We start from the raw sequence: 25,825 nt of genomic DNA on the forward strand, positions 1-25,825 counted from the left end.
CCATAGGGGATTGACAGGAGGAAAGAAAAAGCTACACAGCTGAATTATTCGAAAGAGTTTAAAAAACACATCAGTGAGGTACTCATCAGGCTCAGAAAATGTAACCAGATAATGGAGGTAATAAAATATTAAGAACCATATAGAAGACACTAATAAAAAGCTAGCTGGAAAGAAAATCATCATGTTACAGCGACACATGCACACCCATGTTTATAGCAGCACAATTTATAATAGCTAAATCTTGGAAACAGCCCATATGGCCACCAATAGATGAATGGATAAATGGAAACAAAATCAGTAAATGGGGAAGTGTGGAGGGGTTGAAGGGAGGTCAGGGGAATTGGGAAAAAATAAGAACCAAGATAAATCATGTACAGGTACAAATTCCCAATGATGAATGTCAGCATATTGTATACTTAAAATGTACCAATAAACAATGATTTTTAAAAATGCGGAGTACTACTTTGCCATAAAGAAGGATAAACTTGAGGCATTTTAGATAAATGGATGTACCTTGAGACCATAATCTTAAGTAAAATAAAACAGACGCGCAAGATTAAATATATTACTTTGTGTGAGAAACCCAAAATACAAATAAGGAACAAAACAGATGATAAATACATCTCAATGATAGATATGAGAACCAAATAAAATTTCCCCCTAAGGTCAACACTGACCCAACTATTGAATTTGATTCAATTCTTGTTCGATTTGGTTGGTGACCAGAATCTCTGAAAGAATTAAATTCATGAACTGAGGCACCACTGTATTAGGAAGTAGAGAGAACATTTTCAAATGGAAGGGGAAGAAGAGCTGGGGGAGGAGGGAGGGAAGGGAAAAGGGATTTAGATAAAAATTAAAATAGCGCTTTTGCAAATGAGAAGTTGAAGAAGGGGCGGTGAAGAGAACAAAAAAGAATTAGGATGTGTTATGTATATATACAAATTACTCATGATAAATGTGTTCCTTATGTACTGCAAACATGTATTAATAAAAAAGTTAAAACCAAGGGGCATGGAAGTACACACCTGTAATCTCAGAACTCTTGGGAGGCTGAGGCAGGAGGATCACCAAGAGCTCAAGGCCAGCCTGGGCTAAATAGTGAGTGCAAGGCTAGCCTGATCTACATATGGGAAAGCCTGTCTCAAACAAACAAACCAATATAGGAATAGAAAGATCTTATCTTAATCAGGTGACAAATGAATGGCCAACATCATATTAAATAGGAAGAAGCTAAGTGCTTTTCCTCTAAAATTAAAGAATGTCTTCTATCACCACTACTGTTCAATATAGTTCTTGAAATATTAGCCAGAGTAATCAAGCAAAAGAGAGAAAGAAAGGAGATATGTGATGGGCGTGGTGGTGCATGCCTGTAATCACACCACTTGGGAGGCTGAGGCAGGAAGATCACTGTGAATTTGAGGCCAACCTGAACTACATAATGAGTCCCTATCTCAAAAAAAAGAGAAAGATATGTATAGGAAAGAAAGAAGTGAAATTATCATTATTTGAGGATGACATGATCCTCTACATAGAAGAACAAAAAAATTCCACCAAATTTGGTAGCCCAAAAATTACGTGTTCTTATACACTAATAATAAACTCACAAAAAATTAGGGAAACAATATCTTTCATAATAGCATCAAGAAAAATTAAATTTCTAAGAAATAACTGTGCCAATTAAGTAAAAGACCTCTACAATGAAAATAATAGCACTCTGAAAAAAGAGATCAAAAAAGATATCAAAATGAAAAGATACTCACTATTCCTTATTAGGAAGAATAAATAGATTCAAAATGGCCATACTTCCAAAACTGATACACAGATTTAACAGAATCCCAAACAAAATACTAATAACATTCCTCTCAGGACTAGAGAAAACAAATTTTAAAATTGATATGGAACCAGCCCTAGAATAGTAAAAGCAATCCGGGGCAAGAGTAAGGCAGGAGAAACCACATTCTGGACTTCAAGTTACATTACAAAGCTATAGTGATAAAAATAATATGGTATTGGCAAAAAAACAAATGTGTATCAATGGAACAGAATAGAAGATGCAGAAAAAACTCCAACACATTCAGCTACTTGGTCTTTGACAAGGGGCCAAAAACCTACTCTGGAGGAAAGATAACATCTTTAACAAATGGCGCTGGGAAAACTTGCTGTCCATATGCATAAGACTGAATCTAGACCACTATCTCTTACCAAATAGTAAACTAAAATCAAAATAGATCAAAACTCTAAATAAGGAAACAAAAACACTTAATCTGCTAGAAGATAAAATAGTTAAAATTATTGACATAGGCTTAGGCAAGTACTTTCTGAACAGAACCTCAATTGCACAGGAGATAACACCAAAAATCAAGAAATGCTATCATATCAAATGAAAAAGCTTCTTCTGTACAGTAAAGGAAACAACAGAAAAAAGACAAATTAGAGAACAGGAAAAAAATTTTGCCAACTATTCTTCAGATAGATGAATAATATGTAAAATATATAAAGAACTAAGAAAAATTAATCCTTTAAAATAAAAAGCCCAACTGAAAAATGGGCAACTGAAATGAACAGATACTTCTTAGAAGTACAAATGGACAATAAATACATGAAAAAAATGTTTACTGTCAGTGGCCATTAGAGAAATGTAAATTGAAACAACAGCGTGATTCCACCTTACTCCAGAAAGAATAGCTATAATCAAGAAATCTATAACACATGCTGGCTAGGTTGTGAGGAAAAAGAAACCCTTGTACCTTATTGGTGAGAATATAAACTAGCAAAACCATTATGGAAATAAAAAAGGGCGAGGGAGGCGGGGAATTAGCTCAGTGGTTCTGCCACCTGCCTTGCAAGCGCAAGGTCTTGAGTTCAATCCCCAGTACCAAAAAAAGAGAAAAATTTTAAGTATAACTTCTCAGTAGTCTTATTTTTAAATTCTCAGTAATCTTGATTTATATCCAAGATGCAGCACAAGGAGTTTGAAGACAAAAAAACAAAACAAAACAAAAAAAACCCCTCACATTTATTTAAGTTTGTAGTTTCCAAAGAAATAGAATCTTGGGTCTATTTTAAAACCTCAGTGGGGTTAGGGATGTACCTCAGGGGCACTGTGCCTGCCTCTCAGGTGCAAGGTCCTGAGTTTGACCCCTGGTATTGGAAAATAAAAAACAAAACCTCAATGTCTAGACCTAATATTGAACCCTTTATGCTTAGCCTTCCCCCCTCCCTTTCTTTTGCAGTGCTGGGGCACAATTCAGGGCAGTACACATGCTAGGCAAGAACTCTACTACTGAACTATACTGCACCCCCTTGCTTTGCTTATGAAAACAGCGCTTCATTTAAACGTTACTTAAACTACACCTTTACCTCAAATCCTTGTAAAAACTCTGTTTTGGTAAAAAGACATCCCAAGCTTCCTCTAATAAGCAGAGTCTCTTGTATGAACAGGTCAAGAAACCCTGCTTTATCATGCTGCATGTTTGTTCTTGGGGTCTCTAGCTAACTGGGCTAAGATGGATGAAACAGTAATATGATTTCTGAAGGATATTATGACCTACATTAGGAGAGCAATCCCAACCAAAGGCTGTACAAAGAATACTAGATTGTGATGAAATAGGCAAATTAAAATGCAGCAATCAAGAATTATTGTAAAAAGGATACTGAACAGAAGAACAATGTGTGTTTCAGCTACAAACTGGGCTTGACTGCTTCCATGGATATAATTCTGCAGGGGAAGAAAAAATTGATTTATTAAATATAAATTAAATTCTAGTATCCTAACCCTAAAGTGGGCTATTTAAAACCCTATGAAATTATTAACTCACCTGATGTGTGTAAGCATATATTTTGAATCCTTGGCATTTATCAGTAAATACTTTTGATTACTATAAAAGCTGTTTCTGTATTTATTGTTTTTTCATTGTACTTACATTATGTTCTCAACAACAACAACAGATGAAAAAACTAGTATTTATTTGTACAAGACCATAAGATAATATAGACTCCATGAAACAAGAACTATGCCATTTTTTTGTTCTGTTTTTTTGAGACAGGGTCTCCCTGTGTAGTTGAGACAGACCTGGAACTCACTATGTAGCCCAGGCTGGTCTTGAACTCACAGCGATCCTTCTGCCTCAGCCTCGCGAGTGCTGGGATTACAGGCATGAGCCACCACGCCCAGCTCAAGAACTATGCTTTTATCTATCAAAATATCTGATAAAACCCAGCAGTTACCTACAAACAGTAAATGCTCAAGTATTTGACTAATTTTTCTATTTAGCTGAAGGCTGACTTTCATTCTTAACTAAAATGACTCACCAAATGGGATAAGGAACTTTCTCCTTTTAGGAGCATTGCATGGTCTTTTCAGTACCTGAAGCTTGTTAACACAGAGAAAATGAAAAATCAAAACTACATCTAGCTCCTATGGCACAGGTCTCACTTAATAATAATCATTAAATTAATTTTGGCATAAAATGAAAACAACTCCCAGACTTTTCTTACCACATGTCCTGTGTGAGGATTCTTATGAGCATATGGTGGTCCTCTAATATGGTTCCACATTTGACCCGATGTCATGGCAAGCACAAAACACTGGGAAATAAAAAATAATGAAATACTCATGGCCAGTCTAGTCCTACTTTGATTATACTAGTAGGTATATAAAATATTATATCTGTTCAGGTAATTAGTGAATTTTTTCTAGCTAAATGATTTATTTACTTAGGCTTATATTTCACCGCAACAATCACACTTTAATAATAATTCAAAAAAGGAAATACTATTTTAAAATGTCAACTAAACTGACAAGTTTCAAAACTGAATACTAAATACTGTTTTCCTCACTTTTAATTGTTTATGGTACTGGAGGTTGAACCCAGAGCCTTTATATTGTAGCATCCTTAGCCCTTTTTAAATTTTTGATTTTGAGAAAGGTGTGGTCATGTATGCCTGTAATCCCAGCACTCAGGAGGCTAAGGCAGGAGGATCACTGTGAGTTCGAGGCCAGCGTCAGCTACAAAGTGAGTTCCAGGCCAGCCTGAAGTACATAGTGAGACCCTGTCTCAAAAAACTAACCAAATAAAATAAAATTGACTCACCAAAGCTGCAAAAGCCCATCCTGTTTTATTAAAGAGAAATTCCATATTGCTTCTTCGAAGATATACAAGTCCACCAATAACAGCCAAAAGCAATCCCAACATAAGGGGACCAGCATAATTTGGAGGTCTAATTACTCTAATCTAATGGAAAGGAAAGAAAAAGATCTTAAAGCATAAAATTTATTCACTAAGTACATAATAATGAAAATGTGCTTATTCATAGGAAAAATTATACTCTTTTCATTTCATTCCAATTAAAGCAATCTATACTGTATTCTAAAATATGGTGGAATTGATGTAATATTGTTTAATCACAATGTAACATCTTTTAGACTATGAAAGATTGCCAGGTACAACTAGATAGATAGCCCACAGACTTAAGAAGGTCAAAAGAATAAAAGAATGGTTTCCAGTCTGAATTTAAGAGGGTAACAAATGGTGTTTCGTAATTTCACTGTTTTATCCAGATGATTCTGTTAAATACTACTTATGAAAAAATCACCAAACTATTACTACTTCAGTGATATAGGGCCAAGATTAATTATCACTGCCCAATAAAATTCAAAGGGAACAACAACAAACAAACTTTCTTCAAATCTGAGAAACTTACATTGACATCAGTTCTGTCTGCAATCCACCGGGCAATCTGCTCAGCTGAAAAACCCCGCACCTGCAACTCATATGTATCACCTCGTTTGGGCTTCCCTTTTGCAGGAAAGTTGATGAAAGTTGGAGCAGAATTCATGTTTAGCTGAATGAAGAGTAGCCCATGGAAGTATAAATTATAAAAAAAAAGTTAATGGTAAATAATTTTACAAAGATGAGGAAGACATTTTACAAAGGTGAGGCATTTTACAAAGATGAGGAAGCTAAGATTTAGATAGGTTAACTGATTTGCTCAAATGGTGGTCAGGGTTCAAACATAAGTCTGACTGTGCCCTTAACTATTACCCTTTACTGACCAAATATAAATGTCTAGCTAAGAAACCTATATTGTACTCCACTAGCATGGGAATTTCCCATCCCATCGATATTTTAATCTGTTCAGAGATTATGAAAATAACACATATACATGAGCACTTAAACTGTCTTATGTAGCTGATGCAATCCCCAAATATAGTACTTTGTGTATGTGTATGGGGGGTACTGGCAAATGAACCCAAGGGCACTCTACCACCAAACTATATCCATACCCTTTGTTTAGTCTCCCCAGAGGCTGGTATTATGTGTGCGTTTTACTTACTGTGCCCAGCTAAGGCACAAGGTGTGAACGGAAGATATGGCTTGAATGTTTAAAAATATTTGTTACAAGCTGGGTGTGGTGGTGCACACCTGTAAACCCTGCAATCTGGAGGCTGAGGGAGGAGAATCACCACGATTTTGAAATCAGTCTGAAATACTTAGCAAGAACCTCTGTTCACCAAAAAAATAAATTTATTATACTAAAAGACACATAGCCATTAATTCCCATGAAAATACTAAGAATAGTTCCCCTCACTTTGAACACACTTATTCCATTGTTCTTGGCAATGTCTTATGATAATACATTTTAAAAAATTTAAATCCCTTGTACATACACTGTTAAATGTGGAGAACAAAAGATCAGGATAATGATCGAAAACTGCAGCCAGGCATGGTGGCGCATGCTTGTAAACCCACCATTCAAGAGGCTGAGGCCAGCCTGGGCTACAAGTGAGTTCCCAGCCTGAACTACATAGGAAGAACCTGTTTCAAAAACAAAAATGAAAAACAAGCCAGGGATTTGGCTGCCTGCCCCGCAAGCACAAGGGCCGAGTTTGATCCCCAGTACCAAAAAAAAGAAAAAGAAGAAGAAGAAGAAAAAAAAAAACCAGTGAAAACCAATACAAAATGGTAGCCATATGTAGAAAGGCAAATAGTCTTTTTTTTTTTTTAAATGGAGACAGGGTCTTGCTAAACTATTCAGGCTGGTCTTTAATTTATGAGCCTCCTGCCTCAACCTGCCAAGTATCTGGGATTACAGGTGTGCACTACCATACCCAGCAGAAATAGTTCATTCTAATGAGTTTCATAAATGTTTACTGATGAGCATCACATTTTTTTCTCATCATGAGAGCATGATATGCTTGAAAAGATAACACTGGAATAGCTAAGGCAAAGAAACACTAATCCTCTCATTTGCATTGTGTCTTTCTTTCTTTTTTTGGTACCAGGGATTAAACTCAGGACCTCACACTTGCCAGGCAGGCACTGTGCCACTGAGCTGCACCCCCAGCCCTGCATTATATCTTTCTTACTACAATGTAAAATCCTAGAGAAAAATTCTGACCAAAAGATGTAAGCCTTTGCGTCCTCTCAAAGGGTAATCCTATAATGGAGAATGAATTATACAAAACAATTATAACTTTAAAACATCAGCCAAGAAAATAACTCAAAAAAAGAAAACCTTGCTGGGCATGGTGGTGCACCAGTACTTGGGAAGCTGAGGCAGGAAGATCGCCATGAGTTTGAGGTCAGCCTGGGCTACTTAGTGAGTTCAAGGCCACACTGAACTACATAGTGAGACCCCGTCTCAAAAAACAAAACAAAACAAAAACAACAAAACAAACAAAAAAAACCTTAAAAAATAATCGAACTCTCTTGCTTTGGTTCTATACTCACAATAACACCCTTCTAACAGCAATTTGTAGATTTTTCCATACATAAGCCAAGAGGAATTTTGTCTTTGCAAGCTGCGATAAAAAATACAGTGAATGTTGTTGCCAAGCACCATCTAGTCCAGAAAGGTGTGTAAAACATTGTGGTACTAGTGGGTCCTCATCCACCTTCACCAGATCTGGCACCGTACTACTTCTGGCTCTTCTCTAAAGTTAAAACGACCGTGGCAAGTTAAGGTTTTGAACTGATACAGGATATTGAGGCAGCCAGGAGAGCACAAAGATACTTCCAAAAGACTTTAAGTGACAAGAATAAGTGTTCAAAGTGATGGGGGAGGGGCCAGGGATTTAGCTCAGTAAAGTGGTGCCTGCCTCACAAGTGCAAGGTACTGAGTTCTATCTCCATTACCGCAAAACAAAACATAACAAAGTGATGAGGGAGTGTTTTGAAGGAAAATAATGGCAGTGTGTCCTTTACTGTAATAAATTTAAAAATTTTAAGCAGTCATCTTATTTTTAATCATACCCTATATATAGCTGTATATTATTATTATTACTCTGTCTTTGACTGTATAATATGATGAATAAATCAATAAACCCTGTGATTACTGATGTCTATGGATTTTATGGTTTTGTTAGTGTGCACAAAATATCCAAAAGTAGATAAATTCTGAATACACTGCTAAAAGTTTGATTTGTGTCTAAAAAGCAAAGAACCAGACCATGGAGAGTGTTTACTCCATCAAATGTTGCTCACATTTTAAGCCAAACTTTTTTTCAGTATTTGTTTAGCTATATCACCTTTGTGTCTAAGAAAACAAAAGCTAAGTAACACATAAATATTTCTCTAGAAAAATTTTTTTAAATTACAGGGTTACAAGAACCATTTCCAGTGTACCTCAGCAACAACTTACCATTCCCGTATCTTTGACTTTGATCTATATACATGAATATGTATAAACAGAAAACATGATATTTATGTTTTCTTTTAACATACATAGCACTGTTATTCTTAAATATGCTTTTAAAAATTCAATCATGTTGAATTTGAATGACTGAAAGTACACATATATTAACTTCATTCTTACAGTTATAAAGTAATTATGCTCTTGCTAGACTTTTAGGCTTTTCCCTTTCTTTCCAATTAAAAATAATATGAGCTGCAGGCATAGCTCAATAGTAGAGCACTTACTTAGTAGTATGTGTAAGTCCTGGATTTCATTCTCAGTATCACACACAAAAAAGTAAAAAGCAACATCCTTGTACATATCTTCCTGTACATATGTGAAAGTGCCAATCTAAAAATGGAAGTGTTAGATTACAGGGCAAAAATACTTTAAAACTAAAACAGATACAATCAAATTGCCCTCCAAAGCGATTATATTTAATTTATAATGCTATTCATCAAGGTAGAAAAGTATCCATTTCCCCATATCCTTGGCCAAAAATTGGTTTGATGGATTAAACTTTTATATTATCATTACTATAATTTCTATTTCCCTTATTTTTTTGGTATCAGGGATCAAACTTGGGACCTTGCGCTTGCAAGTTAGGCGGCAGCACCCCTCAGCCAAATCCCTGGCCCTTCCCTGATTATTAATAAAACTTTTTTTTTCTTTGCAGTACTGGGGATTGAATCCAGAGGCCCTCTACTGCTGAACTACATCTTCAAACATTTTGAGACAGGCTCTTGCTGATTTGCCCATGCAGGGATTGAACTTGTGATCCTCTGGCCTCAGTCTCCAGAGTGCTGGGATTCCAAGTGTGTGCCACTATGCCCAGCTAATAAAAGATGTTTATAACAAATCACTTTTTAAAAAATATCTTGCATGGCTGCATGTGGTGGTGCACGCCTGTAATCCCAGTACTCGGGAGGCTGAGACAGGAGGATCGCTGTGAGTTCGAGACCAGTCTGGGCTACATAGTGAGTTCCAGGTCATTCTCAACAACATAGTGAGACCCTATCTAAAAAAAAAAAACCAAAAAAAAAAAGAATTAAGATGTGTTATGTACAGATATCAACTCCTTACAATGAATGTAACCATTATGTACTGCAAATATATAGTAATAAAAATTAAAAAGAAAATCAAAAGAGTGAAAAGGCAACCTATGAAATCAGTAAAATTATCTGGAAATCTAATAAGGGGTTAATATTCAGAATATATAAACAACTTCTACAACTCAACAACAGAAAATATCTGGGTTATTTATTTATTTATTTTGGTACCAGGGATTGAACTTGGGTCTTTGTGCTTGCAAGACAGGTGATGGAAGGAAATAAAAAAGGCAGGCGGTAGAACCACTGAGCTAACCCCTCAGCCCCATAACTGGGTTTTAGAATGGGCAAAGCAATCAGGCATGACGCTGCACACCTGTAATTCCAGCTGCTTAGGAGGCTGAGACAGAAGGATTGAGAGTTGGAGGCCAGCCTCAAATATTAGAGACCCTATCTCCAAAAAAGAACAAGGATATAGTTCAGTAGTAGAGAGCTTGCCTAGTATGTATGAAGCCCTGTGATTAATCCCTAAAATCACAAAAGAAAAAGAAAAAAGGGGAAAGGACTTGAATAGACAGTTCTACAAAGAAGATATACAAGTGATCAATAAGAACATGAGATGTTCAAAATCACTAATCATCATGAAAATAAAAATCAAAACTACAATGAGATACCACTGTCATCATTAGAATGATCTTATATGCGTATGTGTGTGAGTATTTATGTATATAGGAAAAGAATTGTTGGTGAGGATATGGAGAAACTGGAACCCATGTGCACTGTTTGTGGGAACGTAAAATGATGGAGCTGCTGCAGAAAATAGCATGGAGATTCCTCAGAAGTTAAAAACAGAATTATTATATAATCTAGCCATTCTACTTCTAGGTATATACACAAAGGAATTGACAACAGGTTCCTGAAGAGTTATTTATATACCCACATTCACAACAGCATTATTTGCAAAAGCCAAACTAGGCAGAGGGAGAGAGAGGGAGAGAGGGAGAGGGAGAGAGGGAAAGGGAGGGAGGAGGGAGAAGAGAGAAGAGAAGTGAGAAGACAGAAGACAGAAAGGAAGGCAAGCTGGCCTAGAGAATGGGGGATATAGCTCAATGGAAATGCCACAGGTACAATCCCCAGTAACACACACACACACAAAAAAGAAACCAAAGTTCTGATATATGCTACAATCTCAACTTTGAGGACACGATGCTAAGTGAAATGATAGTCACAAAAAGACAAATACAAGCCAGACATGGTGGTGCACGCCTGTAATCACAGCACTCAGGAGGCTGAGGCAGGAGGATTCCTGAGTTCGAGACCAGTCTGGGCTACATTTCAGGTCAGTCTGAACAACATAGTGAGACCATCTCGAAAAACCAAAGAGAGAGAGAGAGAGAGATAGAGAGAGAGAGAGAGAGAGAGAGAGAGAGAGAGAGAGAGAGAGAGACAAATACTGTATGATTCCATTTATATAAAGTATTTAGAGTAGTCACATTCACAGAGACAGGAAGGACAATGGTGGTTTCAAGGGCTGGGGTGGGAGAAATGAAAGTTGTTTAATGCGCAGTTTTAGGGTTTTTGTTTTCTTTGTGGTGCTGAGATTAAACTCAGGGCCTCACTAATGCCAAGCATATACCCTACAATTGAGATACATCCTCTAGACTAGAATTTCAATTTTGTAAGACAAAAAAAAAGTTCTGGAATCCTGGTGTGCTGGCACATGCCTATAATCCCAGCACTCTGGAGGATGAGGCAGGAGGATTATCCCGAGTTTGAGACCAGCCTGGGCTACATAGCGATAGTGAGTTCAAGACCAGGCTGCACTACAAAGTGACACCTTGTCTCAAAAAGCAAAAAACAAACATCAAAAAGAAAAAAAAAACTTAAAAGGGAAATGTCTAAAACAGATGCTGTACAAAAATACAAAGATTGGGCCGGGGATTTAGTTCAGCAGTTCGGTGGCCTGCCTTGCAAGCGCAAGGACCCCAGTTCAATCCCCAGTACCAAAAAAAAAAAAAAAAAATACAAAGATATCAAAGAAATATTTCTAACAATATGGAACATAGAACACCAAGTGTAGGTAGAAGAGAGATTAATTTTGGACATAATGAATTTTTGGATTGGGAAGTTCTTCATATGAGCAAGTATAGCAAGGAATTACACAGATCATTTTTATATTTTATACAATTACTGAGTTCAACTATGAGTTAGACAAACTTATAACAAAGACAAAATTGAATCTATGTCCCTGATTCAATTTTTCTTTTTTTAAGACTGGGTCTTGCTATGTAACACAGGCTGGCCTCAAACTCACAGCAATCCTCCTGACTCAGCCTCCCGAGTGCTGAGATTACAGGCATGTGCCACCACACCTGGCTCTTTTTTGGGGGTACTGGGGATCAAACATGGTCCTTGTGCTTGTGAGGCAGGCGGTGGTACCACTGAGCTAAATCCCCGGCTCCTATTTTTGGCTTTTTGAGACAGGGTCTCACTATGTAGCCCAGGCTGCCTCAAATTTGCAGTGATCCTCCTGCCTCAGCTTCCTGAGTACTCAGATAGGCATTTTCATGCCCAGGAAATCTATGTCCTTGATTATTTGCAAGGGGTAAGACCTAGTAAAGGCTGAAGATGAAAACACAGACATAAAACCCCATAACTAATAAAGTAGATGGGTATGTAATCCAGCACACAGGAAAAGGGTTGAGCCTTAAACAAGAAAGACCTTTTCTGTTAAAGACAAGAGGCAAGAGCAATACTGGCTGTACTAAACACTTCACTATTGGGGACACGATAATAAGATTTGTGTTGTGATTTCACTAATTACTCTATAAGTTATATACTTAAAATGGTAAATTTTATTTTATATTTCACCTCAATAAAACTGTGTATAAGTTACATATATGTCCAAGTTACTCGATTACTACTCAATTTTCATATTCTAACATGTTAACACTGATTACTACCTTTTGACTCTTTTTTTTTGGTACTGGGGATCAAACTGAGGACCACACGCTTGCCAGGCAGGCACATGCCACTGAGCTAAATCCCTGGTCCAGATCACTGTCTTTACGATTAAAGTTTAGCTCTTAGTTCACCAACTACTCTAGATCTTACATAGGAGCAATCCTATTAAACTTCTTATAGCCACTGAAAAAATCTTTATTCATATTTTATGTATCCCTGTGCTCGATTTGACAGCAGACACACACACACACACACACACACACACGCAAACACACACACACATAAAATCTACCCCTACATAAGAGAATAAACCAAAGGTCTTACCATCTGAAATACATCTGAGCCTTCATCAAAATCCACCATGGCAAAAAATATCCTGTTGGTAAATGCACTGGAATATCGCCAAGAGTTTGCCAGAATCTGAAATTCTTCATCAGCTTGCCTGGATGCAATCAGATTTGTGAACATAACATATAAAACAGTTTCTAAAATCAATGTAGTGTATCAGCAGTTAAAGTCCAACGAAGCAATAGCAATAGCAATTTTTATAGGAGAAATGTTAAAAATCATTCACAAGTAAGTCAGGCTCTGATAACAAGGTTAGGAACAAACCTTGTTTGGGCACAAAAAGCCTTATCCCAACTGTTGGAGATTTCATCAGAAATTAGTAATTGCATGTCTCCATTTCATACTTTGTGCCTGTTTCTTATACCAAAGCTCTTTCAGTGGTCACATGAAAAACTTCAGTTAATTGCGTCTTTTGTTGCTCTTGTTGTCTATATATAAAATTTGTATCCGTGTATATATAAATGTAGATATATATAGATATTAAAAAGCAAAAGATACTTTATTTTGAAATATCAGTGATGTTTCTGTTTAAAGAAATAGCAATCTTTGTTCCTGAGATCATTCAGAAACAGCAAAATAAAATTGCTAAACTACTGTTTGATGAAAATTTAGTGAGATTAGTCTCCAACTCCAAGATTAACAAACATTGAAAAACATAGACAACAAAAAAATTTCTAAATTTTATATCTTTGGATTTTAAAAAGTAATTCTTTTTATTGACAAATAATAATTGTATAGTGTACATGTGTGTGTGTGTGTGTACACATATAAAATAGTGTGATGTTTTGGAATACATATACTTGTAGTTGCCTAAAATACCAGCACTGAGGGAGGTTGAAGTAGGAGGGTGCAAGTTTGAGTCCCACTTGGGCAACTCAGTGAGATTCTGTCTCAAAATAAAAAATAAAAAGAAAGTGAGGCATTGTGGTATGTCCCTATAATCCCAGGAGGATCCCAAGTTCCAGCCCAGACTGGGCAACTACTCGGGAGGCTGAGGTAGGAGGATCACTTGATCCCAGGAGTTCAAGACCAGCCTGGGCAACACAGTAAGACTTTCTTTCTTAAACACACACGCACACACACACACACACACACACACACACACACACGGAGAGAGATATCTATCTCTTCATAGATATAAAAATAGTAAAAAGCAAAACCTACTCTAGTTTTTAACATCTACCATTTTTAATTATCAATGATGCTTCTATTTAAAGAAAGCAATCTTTGTTCCTGAGGCTCCATTAATGAGACCCTGTCTCCCCATTTTCCATTTCCACCTCCAATCTTTTAGTAACCACCATTCTACTTTGTGCTTCTTTTGAGTTTGACTTTATTAGGTTCCAAATGAGATCATATACATCTTTGTTTTTTAAGAGCTCCTTGTTCTCTCATATTCCCAGATGAAGCTATCATTAGTGCATAAATAAACATCTAACGTTTCAGGGAGAACACTTAAAATTTTGGGAGCCTGTGCATTCCAATAATGGAAGAATATTTATTCTAACTACTGAGATTGCTGTGATAAAACAAGAATATTACATTAAAAATATTCATAAACAGCAACACTGTATCAATGCTACTGGTACAGATATATAATTGATAACAACTTATAAAATGATTGTTTTTTAAATTATTCTTATGATGGCTACAATCCCTTATTTATACTTCTACAAAAACATGGTGAACCAAGAATTAATCATAAAAGAGAAGTAATAGTATGTGTTACTATAGACATCCTAAGTAAGATATACACATTCATTATTTATATATCCACTGAACAAATTTGGTTCTTCTGGAATTGAGAAGTGATTAAAAATCTTATGAGTTAATTTTAGTGTGTAATTGAAAGCTCATACTTGCAAACAACACATTGTCTATGAAGTTGGAGAGCAGTGAACATGACAATAACGGAGTAATTTCTTGGTGGGGCTTTAACGAGGCGCCGGAACTTGTCTCCATTCATTCTTATTACAGGTCTTTTATTGGTCCATTCCATCAGCTGACTAACCTTTTCAGATAACACCATCTTAAAAAGACAAAGTGAACATGCAGTTAATACACTAAATTTTCAATTTTTATTAGTACATGTTTGTAATACATAATGACTACTTTCATCGTGGCTATATGATGATGCCTTTCAATTCTTTTTATGTTTCCTTTCCTTCCTCCTTCTCTCCATGTCTTAGTCCCCTTCTCATTTGCAAAAGATCAATCTCGCCATTTCCTTTTTTATTTTGCTCTTTATACTTTTGTTTTCCCATATATGAGAAATCATATTGTATTTAACATGTTCATGATGGGGCCGTAATTTGTTTTTTGTTTTTTCCATTGGTACTTTTTAGGTATACAGTACAGTTACATTCATCATTGGGATCTTGTACCATTAAATGGAGTATCTTGGTTCTTATTTTTCCCCATTCCCCTGCCCTCCCTTCATCCTCTCCACCCTTCCCTATTTACAAAAAATTTGTTTCCAGTTTTTCATTTTCTCATATTTTCTTTTCCCTTCTTTCCTTTCCCCTACCATTCCCCACGTCACTTACTCCTTTAGCCCTTTTCTTCCTATTTCACAATACCAATTATACAGTTTGAAACAACATGGAGATTCTACCTCACTCCAGAAAGAATGGCTGCTATCAAGAAATCAACCAATAACAAATGTTGGCAGGGTTGTGGGGAGAAAGGAACCCTTCTCCATTGTTGGTGGGAGTGCAGACTGGTGCAACCACTATGGAAATCAATACGGAGATACCTCAAAGAGCTTGGACTGGAGGTTCCATTTTACCCAGCCATCCCTCTGCTGGGTATCTTTCCAAAAGAATTAGAAGCTTCATATCACAGTGATATATGAGCACCTATGTTTATAGTGGCACAGTTTGTAATAGCTTAAACTTGGAAACAGCCCAATTGCCCATCAACTGGAGACTGGATAAATAAGATGTGGTTTTTCTATAAAATGGAGTACTGCTCAGCCATAAAGAATGACAAACTAGAGTCATTTATAGCTAATTGGATGCATATTGAGCCATACATACTCTTAAGTGAAACAAATAGGACACACATGTGTAAATACTGAATCGTTTCTCTAGTGTAAAAAACTAAAAATATAAATAAGGTTCAAATTGGAGCCGTATTTTGTATGTCTTTCTGCCAGGCTGAACCCCTGGCGAGCAGTACATGCATGACCGTCAGGCAGCATGGGACAATCACACATGTACTGCCAGTGGTTCAAGCCAGTGGGAATTTTGAGGGAATGTGTCAAATCTGCATGTCTGATTTATTTCATTTAACATAATGGTTCCTGCCACAATGCTGATGTTGGAAGATGGCAGTGGCAACAGCAGCATCTGTGGCTGTAGCCAGGAGACATCTACAGAGCCACAGAGATGCTGAGCAGCCAATCTCCCACTTAAGATATAAATGGGGCTCTGACTACAGAACAAGTACTGCCAGCTTTACAGGACAGAATACCCATGTCCATGATAGGCCATGGGACAAGTAAGGTCCTTCCTGACCTGTTCAAGGATGTCCAGCTGAATCTTATCAAGAAGATGGAACCCTTCAGTGGCACTAAGTGATATGTGTAAGCATTTCATCAGAGGTGGACAATGTTGGCCCACTTAAGGCTGAGTTTTCAGCTGCCACTCACTATGTACCTCCTGGACACAGTGCCCCATTTACCAGCTACAGAGCTTTCTTTAGAACCACCATGCCAGGCCAGGGTGGCTAAGCATAGAGTCAACTTCCACCCATGTGTGACAGCTAAAGATGACACCAAGGGCTTCCTTCATTGGTCGAGGCAGTTTTAGCTGAGTAGTATGTGTGGAATACCAGGCACCCTGTCAGTCACCTGCCATCAAGATGACTGAAACCAAATACTGAGAGAGGGTGGTGTGAGACTGAACTGTGTGAAACAGAAGCATGTGTGTATGGTGACAGACCTAGCCACAAGAGGTGAGATCCTTCAACTCATCACTGCTAAGGGTTACATCACTGAGTGCAATGCCACAAGGATGCTTCAGATGGTGCTGGATGGTGTCCAGTATCTGCACACACTAGGCTTCACACTCTGTGACCTCAAACTTGAGAACATGGTCTTCTACCACCCAGGGTGCTGACTCCAAGATCATCATCACTGACTCTGGCCTCCCAGTATCCACAAGATGGGTGAGGACTGCCTGACGAAATCACCTATGGCACACCTGAGTACATTGCTCCTAAGGTCCTGGTCCACCGGTCCACTACCAACTCTGTGGACATGTGGGTGCTGGGTGTCACTGACTACATCTTGCTCAGTGGTACCGTGCCCTTTGAGGATGACAATTGCACCTGGCTGTACCAGTAGAGCCTCAGAGGAGAGTAGTTACTTGAGAGATCCCTGGCCTAATGTGTTCAATTTGATCAAGGACTTCATTGACTGTCTGCTGCTATCCGAATAACCGTACTATAGGCCTTGAGGCATCCGTGGGTGGTAGCATAGCAGTTTCTTTGTCTATGAAGAATCTTCACCATTCATCTCATAAAACATCCTGAAGCACACCTCCTCACACTACCGGAGCATCAGGTCTACCCAATCTACATGCGCCAGGTGCTGTACATGCTGTAACAAGTCGTATTGTGTGTGGGAGTCTTACCTGCGCTATCCACAGCAATATAATGGCTGAGCCCCCGGCCATGGCACAGACATACCATGGTCCATGCTCTACCGTGTCATCTGGGCCCAATACTCTTTAGAAATAGGCCTCATGGCCAGGACTAAATAGAAAATGCCTGGCCTCAGCCCCTGCTCTGTGCCCTCAGGAGACCCTGTCCACAGTGGGCCTGAATTTGGTGTGATGGAATGGAGGTGGCCCAAGGGGCTGAGATTCACTTAACTGGAGGGTATTCTATGCCCCAGTTACTTCCGGAACTCCCCTTTCATCCACAGAACCTTTCTCCCCAGCTCCTCAAATTCCAGGCCACCTTATTCCTTAAGATTAGGCTCCAGTGGCAGGCCCAGGTTTGGCCTTAGCTAGAATTGCAGGCCACAGGGGCCTTGACCCCTGGTTAGATCTAAGCAGTCCCTATCTCCTAGCCAAGATCTTTCTTCCTGCATAGTGCTGCCAGGAACCCCTCCTGGGCCCTAACACTTGCCAGATGGCCATATTGTGGCATGGACCTTAGCCACGATGGTGGCAGGATCACTCCAACCCCTTCCTCACAACTCAGCTTCAGCTTCTTCTTCTTCTTTTTTTTTTTTTTTTTTTTTTTTTTTTTTTTTTTTTTGGTACCAGAGATCGAGCTTGGCACCTTGCACCAGGCAGAACCACCGAGCTAAATTCCCAGTCCCTCTCAGTTTCCTTCTTTCTTTTCTTTTTTGTTTTTTTGAGACAGGGTCTCACTATATAGTTCAGACTGCTGTGGAACTCACTGTGTAGCTCAGGCTGGTCTCAAACTCACAGCGATCCTCCTGTCTCAGCTTCCCGAGTGCTGGGATTACAGGTGTGCGCCACCACACCCGGCTTCTCTCAATTTCTTCTTTGCAGAGCCCACTATTGCCTCCTTCTCCACCCTGGATGCCCATTTCATTTCCCAGATGCCTCCTTCTCAACTAAGGGCGAAAAAAGCCCCACTGCTGCTTCCTGGGGAAACAGGGGCACCTGGGCCAAGACATAGGCCTTAGGATCCCACTGTCTAGTGCAATCCTTTGGTACTACCCATTGCTCTTTCCCTTCAGAGACCTCTGCGCTCGCTCTCTTGTGCAGCTTCACGAAGGTACCATCTAGTGTCTAGCCTGGGAATAGACAGCCAGAGGTGAGCAATGGATGTCCACATTACAAACCCATAATCTTCCAAAAGGAAGTGAAAATAAAGGAACTGGTACACTGCAGGAGGGTCCTGGGATGCTCAGTTCCCCTTCTCAGGTTCTGTACACCTCTCCCTGGAACTCAGCCACACTGTGTGACCTGCCTCTGGACCCTGGGTACCTAGGGCATTGGCCTTCCTATGAGAGCTGCTCTTGCCCCTTCCACCCTGTGTTGGCTCCTTTTCATAGCACTAACATTACTGTCTGGGCCCCAGGCTAAAGGGAGCCCTTCTAGGAGGCGGATGGGGCTCAGGAGTGCTTTCCCAGTGGCCTGAGCCAGAACTGTCTCATTGGCTGTCATTGTACCCCCCCCACCACCAATAATAATAATACCACCAGGCTGAAGCTCAAAGGTCCCCCCCTTCACAGCTGGTTTCAGTGGGTCAAAAGGGAACAGGGCAAAGCCTCTGACCTTACCTAGGAATCTGCTAGCTGGGAATTTGATCCCCCACTTAGCTCCTCCCAGTGGGCAGCCTTGGGCCATAATTTTCTCCTTCTGTATGTGCCACCTCCAGTATTTACTAAACCAGAGACCATTCTGTGTCAAGATGACTGGGCCTTATACACCCGACTTCTGTTCTCACTGCCTTCTGGGTAGGAGAGAGAAGAAAGCCCAAGCCCCACAGCCTCAGAATTTCCTCCCACTCTCCCAAATATCTGTGGGGTTCTGAGAGTAGAGAGGGAGTCTGGAGTCTTTTGGGTCTTTGATAGGCCCTCCTAAACCTTCATACCATGAACCCTGGATGGAGAATGTGCAGTTATTCATTTTGTGTACTCAATTTGTAAATGTTTCCTCTGCATTCAATGAACAGACTACCCATTCATTCTGGAAAAAAATTATGTTTTCAAGCCATTTTCCTACAAATGCTCAAATTTATCCTTTATAGCAAAGCAGTATTCCATTGTGTATAACTACCACCACATTCTTTATTTTATTTTATTATTTTTTTTTTGGTAGTGGGGATTGAACTCGATCCTTGTACTTGTGAGACAGGCAGCAGAACCACTGAGCTAAATCCCTGGCCACTACCATATTTTCTTTATCCATTCATCTGCTGAGAGACACATGGGCTGATTCCAAGATTTAACTATTGTGAATAATGCTATCAGTGTATAAACAAGGGTATGTATGTATCACTATAACAGGATGACTTAACTCGTTTGGGAAGATACCTAGAAAAAGGGAATAGGTGAAACGTTTTAAATCTGCATTTCTAGGGCCGGGGATTTAGCTCAGCGGGTTTGGTGGCCTGCCTTGCAAGCACAAGGACCGAGTTCAATCCCCGGTACCAAAAACAAACAAACAAACAAACAATAAATCTGCATTTCTCTAACGGTCAGCAACATTGAACATTTCTTAAATATTCATTCTATATTTTAAAGCTGTCATTAGTTTTGCTGTATTTTCAAATAATTCAAACATGATTTGGCTATATTATTCACTGTGAAAGATTCTTTTTTTGGAGCTATTTGACAAAAAAATTGTAAAGCTTTAACAAGTATTTATTTAGCTTTATATATTCTATCTCTAACCATATCATCCCAATGAAACAGGCAAATAAATGTGCATGTATGTGTGCATGCATATGTGCTTGTCTGCTTACTTTTTTTTTTTTTTTTTTTTAGACAGGATCTCACTATGCAGCCCAGGCAGGCCTTGAACTCATGGCGATCCTCCTGCCTCTCAGCCTTCCAAGTGCTGGGATTACAGGCATGCATCACCATGCCCAGCTGTTTTTTCTTTATTAGTACATATTTGTGATATATAATAAATACATTCATCATGGGAAGTTGGTACATGTTCAACATACTTTGAATTAGCTATAAATATGTGGCGTCATGAGCCAATTATGGTGGCGCATGCCTATAATCCCAGCACTCCATAAGGCTGAGGCAGAAGGACAATTTAGCAAGACCCTGTCTCAAAATAAAGAAAACAATTTAGGGTATTTAGCTCTGTGGTTTCAGTGCCTGCCTTGTAAGTGCAAGGTCCTGAGTTTGATCCCTGGTACTCCCCCGCAAAAAAAACATTCAACCTTTTAAACCTGGCGTGGTGGTGCAAACTGGTAATCCCAGCACTTGAGAGGCTGAGGCAGGAGGATTGCTGCAAGTTCAAGACTAGCCTGGGCTAGTGAGTTCCAGGGCAGTCTGAACTACATTATGAGACCTTGTCTCACTAGATAGATAGATAGATAGATAGATAGATAGATAGATAGATAGATAGATAGGGACAGGGTACAGCTCCATGTGAGGCTCTGGGTTCAATTCCCAGTACTCTCCCCCCAACATACACACAAAAAAGACTTCTAGGTTTCATCCCACAATAAAACTAATTCAGTAAGTCTAGGGTACGTTTTATAATATGAAATAACAAGTGAAAATAATATATTAGGGAGAAACAACTGAAATTTAAACTGGGAATGGTGGGACAAGCCTATAATCTCAGCAACCAGGAAACTGAGGCAGGAAGATTGCCGTGAATTTGAGACCAGCCTGGGCTACACAGTGAGTTCAAGGCCAGCCTGAAGTACACAGTGAGACCCTGTCTCAAAAAAATATGCATTTTTGGGCCGGGGATGTAACTCATTGGCACCATGCCTGCCCAAAAAGAATAAAGTCCTAGGGGGTGAAGGGAGGGCAGAGGTAAGGGGAAAAAATGAGAATCAAGACTTGCCATGTAAAGGTACATGATCCCAACAATGAATGTAACTGTACTGTATCCCTAAAATGTACCAATAAACTCAATAAAATTAAAAAAAAAAAGAATAAAGTCCTGAATTCTATACCCGGTACCAATAAATAAATAAACTGTACCTCTAATTCCGTAGTTTAAAAAAAATGCATTTTTATAATACACATGTATAAATAGCCTTCTGGATGTATATACACACGTTAACATTAATTATCTCTCATGGTGAACAAATTCATTGTTCCCTATTCTTAGTTTATTTCCAGTTGATGTTTTTTCCTTTTAGTTTTTGTGGTACTGGGGGTTGAACTCAGGGTTTTCACACTAAGCTACATCTCCAACCCCTCCCCCTGTCTTTTGCAGTACTGGGGATTGAACTCAGGACCTTGGGCTTGTCAGGCAGGCAAAGTGCCACTGAGCTAAATCCCTAGCCCTCCAACCCCTTTTTTTGAAACAGGGTCTTGCTATGTAATTCAGGTTGGCCTTGAACTCACAACGACCTTCCTGCCTCTGCCTCCTAAGTGCTGAGATTATAGGTGTGGGCCACCCCGTCTTGCCACAGCTCTACATACTAATTGTTATAGCTAGGAAACACATGTTATATAAATTTCTATGTATAACACAGGAAATTAAATCAATATCAAGTGATTCAAATGATAAATAACAAGAGAAAATACAGTTCTTTATAAGAAATTACCCCCTTATCTTCCTGGAGAGTTGAAGACTGATGTTTCAGATAACGCAAACATCTTAATTTTTAGACACTTCTTTCATGAGCCTCTTCTTTTTCCTTCTATATTACATGGCTTTATAAAGGAATGTCTCTTCATTGTATATCAGTTGAAAGTGTTTTTCTGATGTTATTTTTTGTCTTTTTGTGGCATTGAGGACTGAACCCTGGGCCTTTACACTGAGCTACATACCCAACCCTTTTTAAAATTTTTTGAGACAGGATCTCACTAAATTGATAAACTGCCTAGGCTGGGCTCAAACTTGTGATCTTCCTGCCTCAACCTCTCAGAGTGCTGGAATTATAGGCATGGCTTCTTGGGTTTTGGTTTTGAGATAGAGGTCTCACTATATCACCCAGTCTCTCTTCAAACTGGAAACCTTTCTTAGCCTCCCCAGTACCTAGGATTATAGGTGCATGCCACTGAACACTTTCTTTTAGCTGGGCATAATGGTAAATACCCACAATTCCCACACTCTGGGAGGCTAAGGCAGAAGAATCACAAATTTGAGGTCAGCCTGGGCAATATGATGACTGAATGAGATCCTATCTCAAAATAAAAAAAAATTTAAAAGGGCTGGAGATGTAGTTCACTGCAGAAACCCCAGGTACAATCCCCAATATCACACACACACACACACACACACACACACACACACACACACACAAAATATAGACACCCTCCCTCCACCAAGTACTAAGGACTGAAATGAAGTCTCATGCATGCTAGGCAAGCATTCTTGGGTTGAGCTGTATCTCCAACACTTTTTAGCTATCACACCCTTGGGAAACTTTTGTGATCAAGGCAAATCTCTAGTCCTGAAGAAAATTCTTCCTTGTCCTTTTAAAGACCTCATTATTTAAGTACTGAAAACCATGGTCAAGAAATAAAATTTAGGGACTGGGGATGTAGCTTAGTGGCCAAATGCTTGCTTAACATGGGCAAGTCCCTGAGTTCAATCCTCAGTGCTGCACAAAGAAAGAAAGAAATGAAAATTTAGACTTGTGGTTGCCTCTCTGTGCTAGAACACATGCTTAGCATGCATAAGAACCTGGGTTCAACCCCCAGCTTCCTCCCATAAAAAAATGAAAATTCTGGTTCCTCTGTTACCTCCATACTAGGCACACTATTCAATTTCTCAATATTCCTTTATCTCCCTAAGTCACAACGTTCAAATGAAAAAATAAAGTTTCACTAATGTCTTTTAGGTCATTGTACTTCCTATTTAATACTTTAAAGTTAATAAGTTACAAACACTTTTCAAGGACTGTGGTATGGAAATGTAAGAGGTTTATCAAGTGAACTACTCAGCAACCTAAAAAAGGAACTGACTTGAAAATAAATCCTATTTATTGCAAGTACTTTTTTCACTGATAGTTTTTGTTTGTTTGTTTGATTTTGCTTTTTGAGACAAAGTCTTGCTATGTAGTTCAGGCTAGCTTTGAACTCACTATGTAGCCCTGGCTGGGACTGGCCTTGAACTCGCAGCTATCTTCCTGTCTCAGCTTCCCAAGTGCTAGGATTACAGGCACAAACCGCCATGCTCAGCTACCACTGGTACATTTAAACATTTTTTTTAAAGTACTGATACAAAGTTTTAAATTTACATCAGATATATTTATTTAAAACAAACCTCAAGTTTACTGTGGAAAAACATTAAATTTATAAACTAACATTCACAATCCATGATTTCTGTCCTTGTCCTTGGAGTATATCAGTCTATTTTCAACTGTTCAAATAAAATAAAAAGCAGTAATACAATTAAGTACAGTACCAACAAAGAAAGCTTAAAGTCTCTTTTCTTGAAATATTTTAGTTAGCATGGCTTTCAAAAATCATTCCACTAGTGCTCACTTCGGTAGCACATATGCTGAAAGTCATTCCACTAAAGCCGGGTGTGGTGATTCACACCAGCATTTGGAAGGCTGAGGCAGGAAGATCACCCAAATTCCAGGCCAGCCTGGGCTATACAGTAAGGTCAAGGCCAGCCTGGACTGTATAGTGAGACTTTGTCTCAAAAAAATTAAAAATCATTACACTAATAGGAAGTCAATATCTCTAATCCTGTTAGTAACAATCAAGTGTTAGAGAAACCTAGGACTTCAATGGATTAAGAGGACCAACAGGTAGGTGTGGCGGCACAAGTCTGTGACCCCAGGAGGCTGACACAGGAGGACTGCAAGTTGTAGACCAGCCTGGGCAACTTAGTAAAATTCTGTCTCAAAAAATAATGTGCTGGGTACTGCAAATGTGTACTAATAAAAAATGTGCTTGGAATTTAGCTTAGGGCAAATGACCTGGATTCAATCCCCAGTACCTCAAAAATAAACAGGCCGAGTGTGGTGGTGCATACCTGTAATCCCAGCTCTCAGGAGGCTGGGGCAGGAGGATCTCCATGAGTTCTAGGCTGATCTGGGCTACATCGTGAGTTCAAGGGCAGCCTAAACTACCAAGTGAGACTCTGTCTAAAACATAAAAAGGAAAAACCAAAGCGAAGCGAGACAGTTTAATTTTATTCTACTTGTTATGTAAGTTATCTTGATTAGCTCAAGCGAAGTAGGTTAAGCCTTTAACAAGTACAAATTCTATCATCACTAAATATCACTCATCGAAAAAAGAATACAGGAGGCTACTTTATTTATTTTTAAAATTTTGAGATATTTCTAAGTTGCCTAGGCTGGCCTTGATTTCTCAATTATCCTGCCTTAGCTTCCTGAACTGGGACTACAGTCCCGAGCACTTATATCTGAACCTATTAACATTCAGAGCTAAAACTGATCCTGCCATTCAGATTTATTTTGAATTTCAGATAAAGCTATATAGGGCCAGTCTAAATTCCTCTGAAATATACCTCTTCTTCTTCTAAAACATTTTTTTTTTGTTTTTTTGAGACAGGGTCTCACTGTATAGTTCATACTTCTCTGGAACTCACTGTGTAGCCCAGGCTGTTCTCAAACTCACAGCGATCCTCCTGCCTCAGCCTCCCGAGTGCTGGGATTACAGGTGTGCACCACCACGCCCAGCTCTTCTAAAACATATTTAATTGTATCTTTATTCTAGAACACTGGGGCTCATTCTTAAAAATTCTTCATATTTTTAGCTTTCCTAATAATTTATCAGTCTTCATGTTATTAAGATATAATTCCCAGGTAATACATTTCTAACTTCATCCTTAAATTAAGATTGAGAATTAACAGATTTGGAAACATAATTGGCAAGTAATTACTGAAGGAGACAGACAGGAGGCAGAGAAGAGAGCATTTTTAATTCCTAAATGCCATCTGTTCCCACTGTCAGTTCACCTACTTCCTGGATATGGCTAAAATATATCACTGTCTCTTTTCCTTAAGATTTTTTTGGGGAGTGGTCTCAGTTTGTTTTGAGACAGTCTTGCTATGTAGTTCAGGTTGACCTTGAACTCACTACGTAGTCCAGGCTAGCTTCAAACACATGGCGATCCTCCTGCCTCAGTGTCCCTAAATGCTGGGATTACAGGCAAATGCCACTACTCAGCTCA

General features: G+C 38.8%; 1 protein-coding gene across 1 annotated transcript in view; it reads right to left on the reverse strand.

The window, feature by feature from the left end:
* Magt1 (magnesium transporter 1) overlaps positions 1–25,825 on the reverse strand; it is a 46,945-nt gene that overhangs the window by 15,042 nt on the left and 6,078 nt on the right. The window contains exons 2-7 of the mRNA XM_010641332.3: positions 14,900–15,069; positions 13,017–13,134; positions 5,707–5,847; positions 5,097–5,237; positions 4,501–4,590; positions 3,658–3,721 (exon numbers count right to left, since the gene is read on the reverse strand). Coding sequence (XP_010639634.1) covers positions 3,658–3,721; positions 4,501–4,590; positions 5,097–5,237; positions 5,707–5,847; positions 13,017–13,134; positions 14,900–15,069 — 724 coding nt within the window. The remainder of the gene's footprint in view (positions 1–3,657; positions 3,722–4,500; positions 4,591–5,096; positions 5,238–5,706; positions 5,848–13,016; positions 13,135–14,899; positions 15,070–25,825) is intronic.

This window comes from Fukomys damarensis, unplaced genomic scaffold (assembly GCF_012274545.1).
Source record: "Fukomys damarensis isolate Sample0158 unplaced genomic scaffold, DMR_v1.0_HiC HiC_scaffold_39, whole genome shotgun sequence".
Classification (NCBI taxonomy): Eukaryota; Metazoa; Chordata; class Mammalia; order Rodentia; family Bathyergidae; genus Fukomys; species Fukomys damarensis.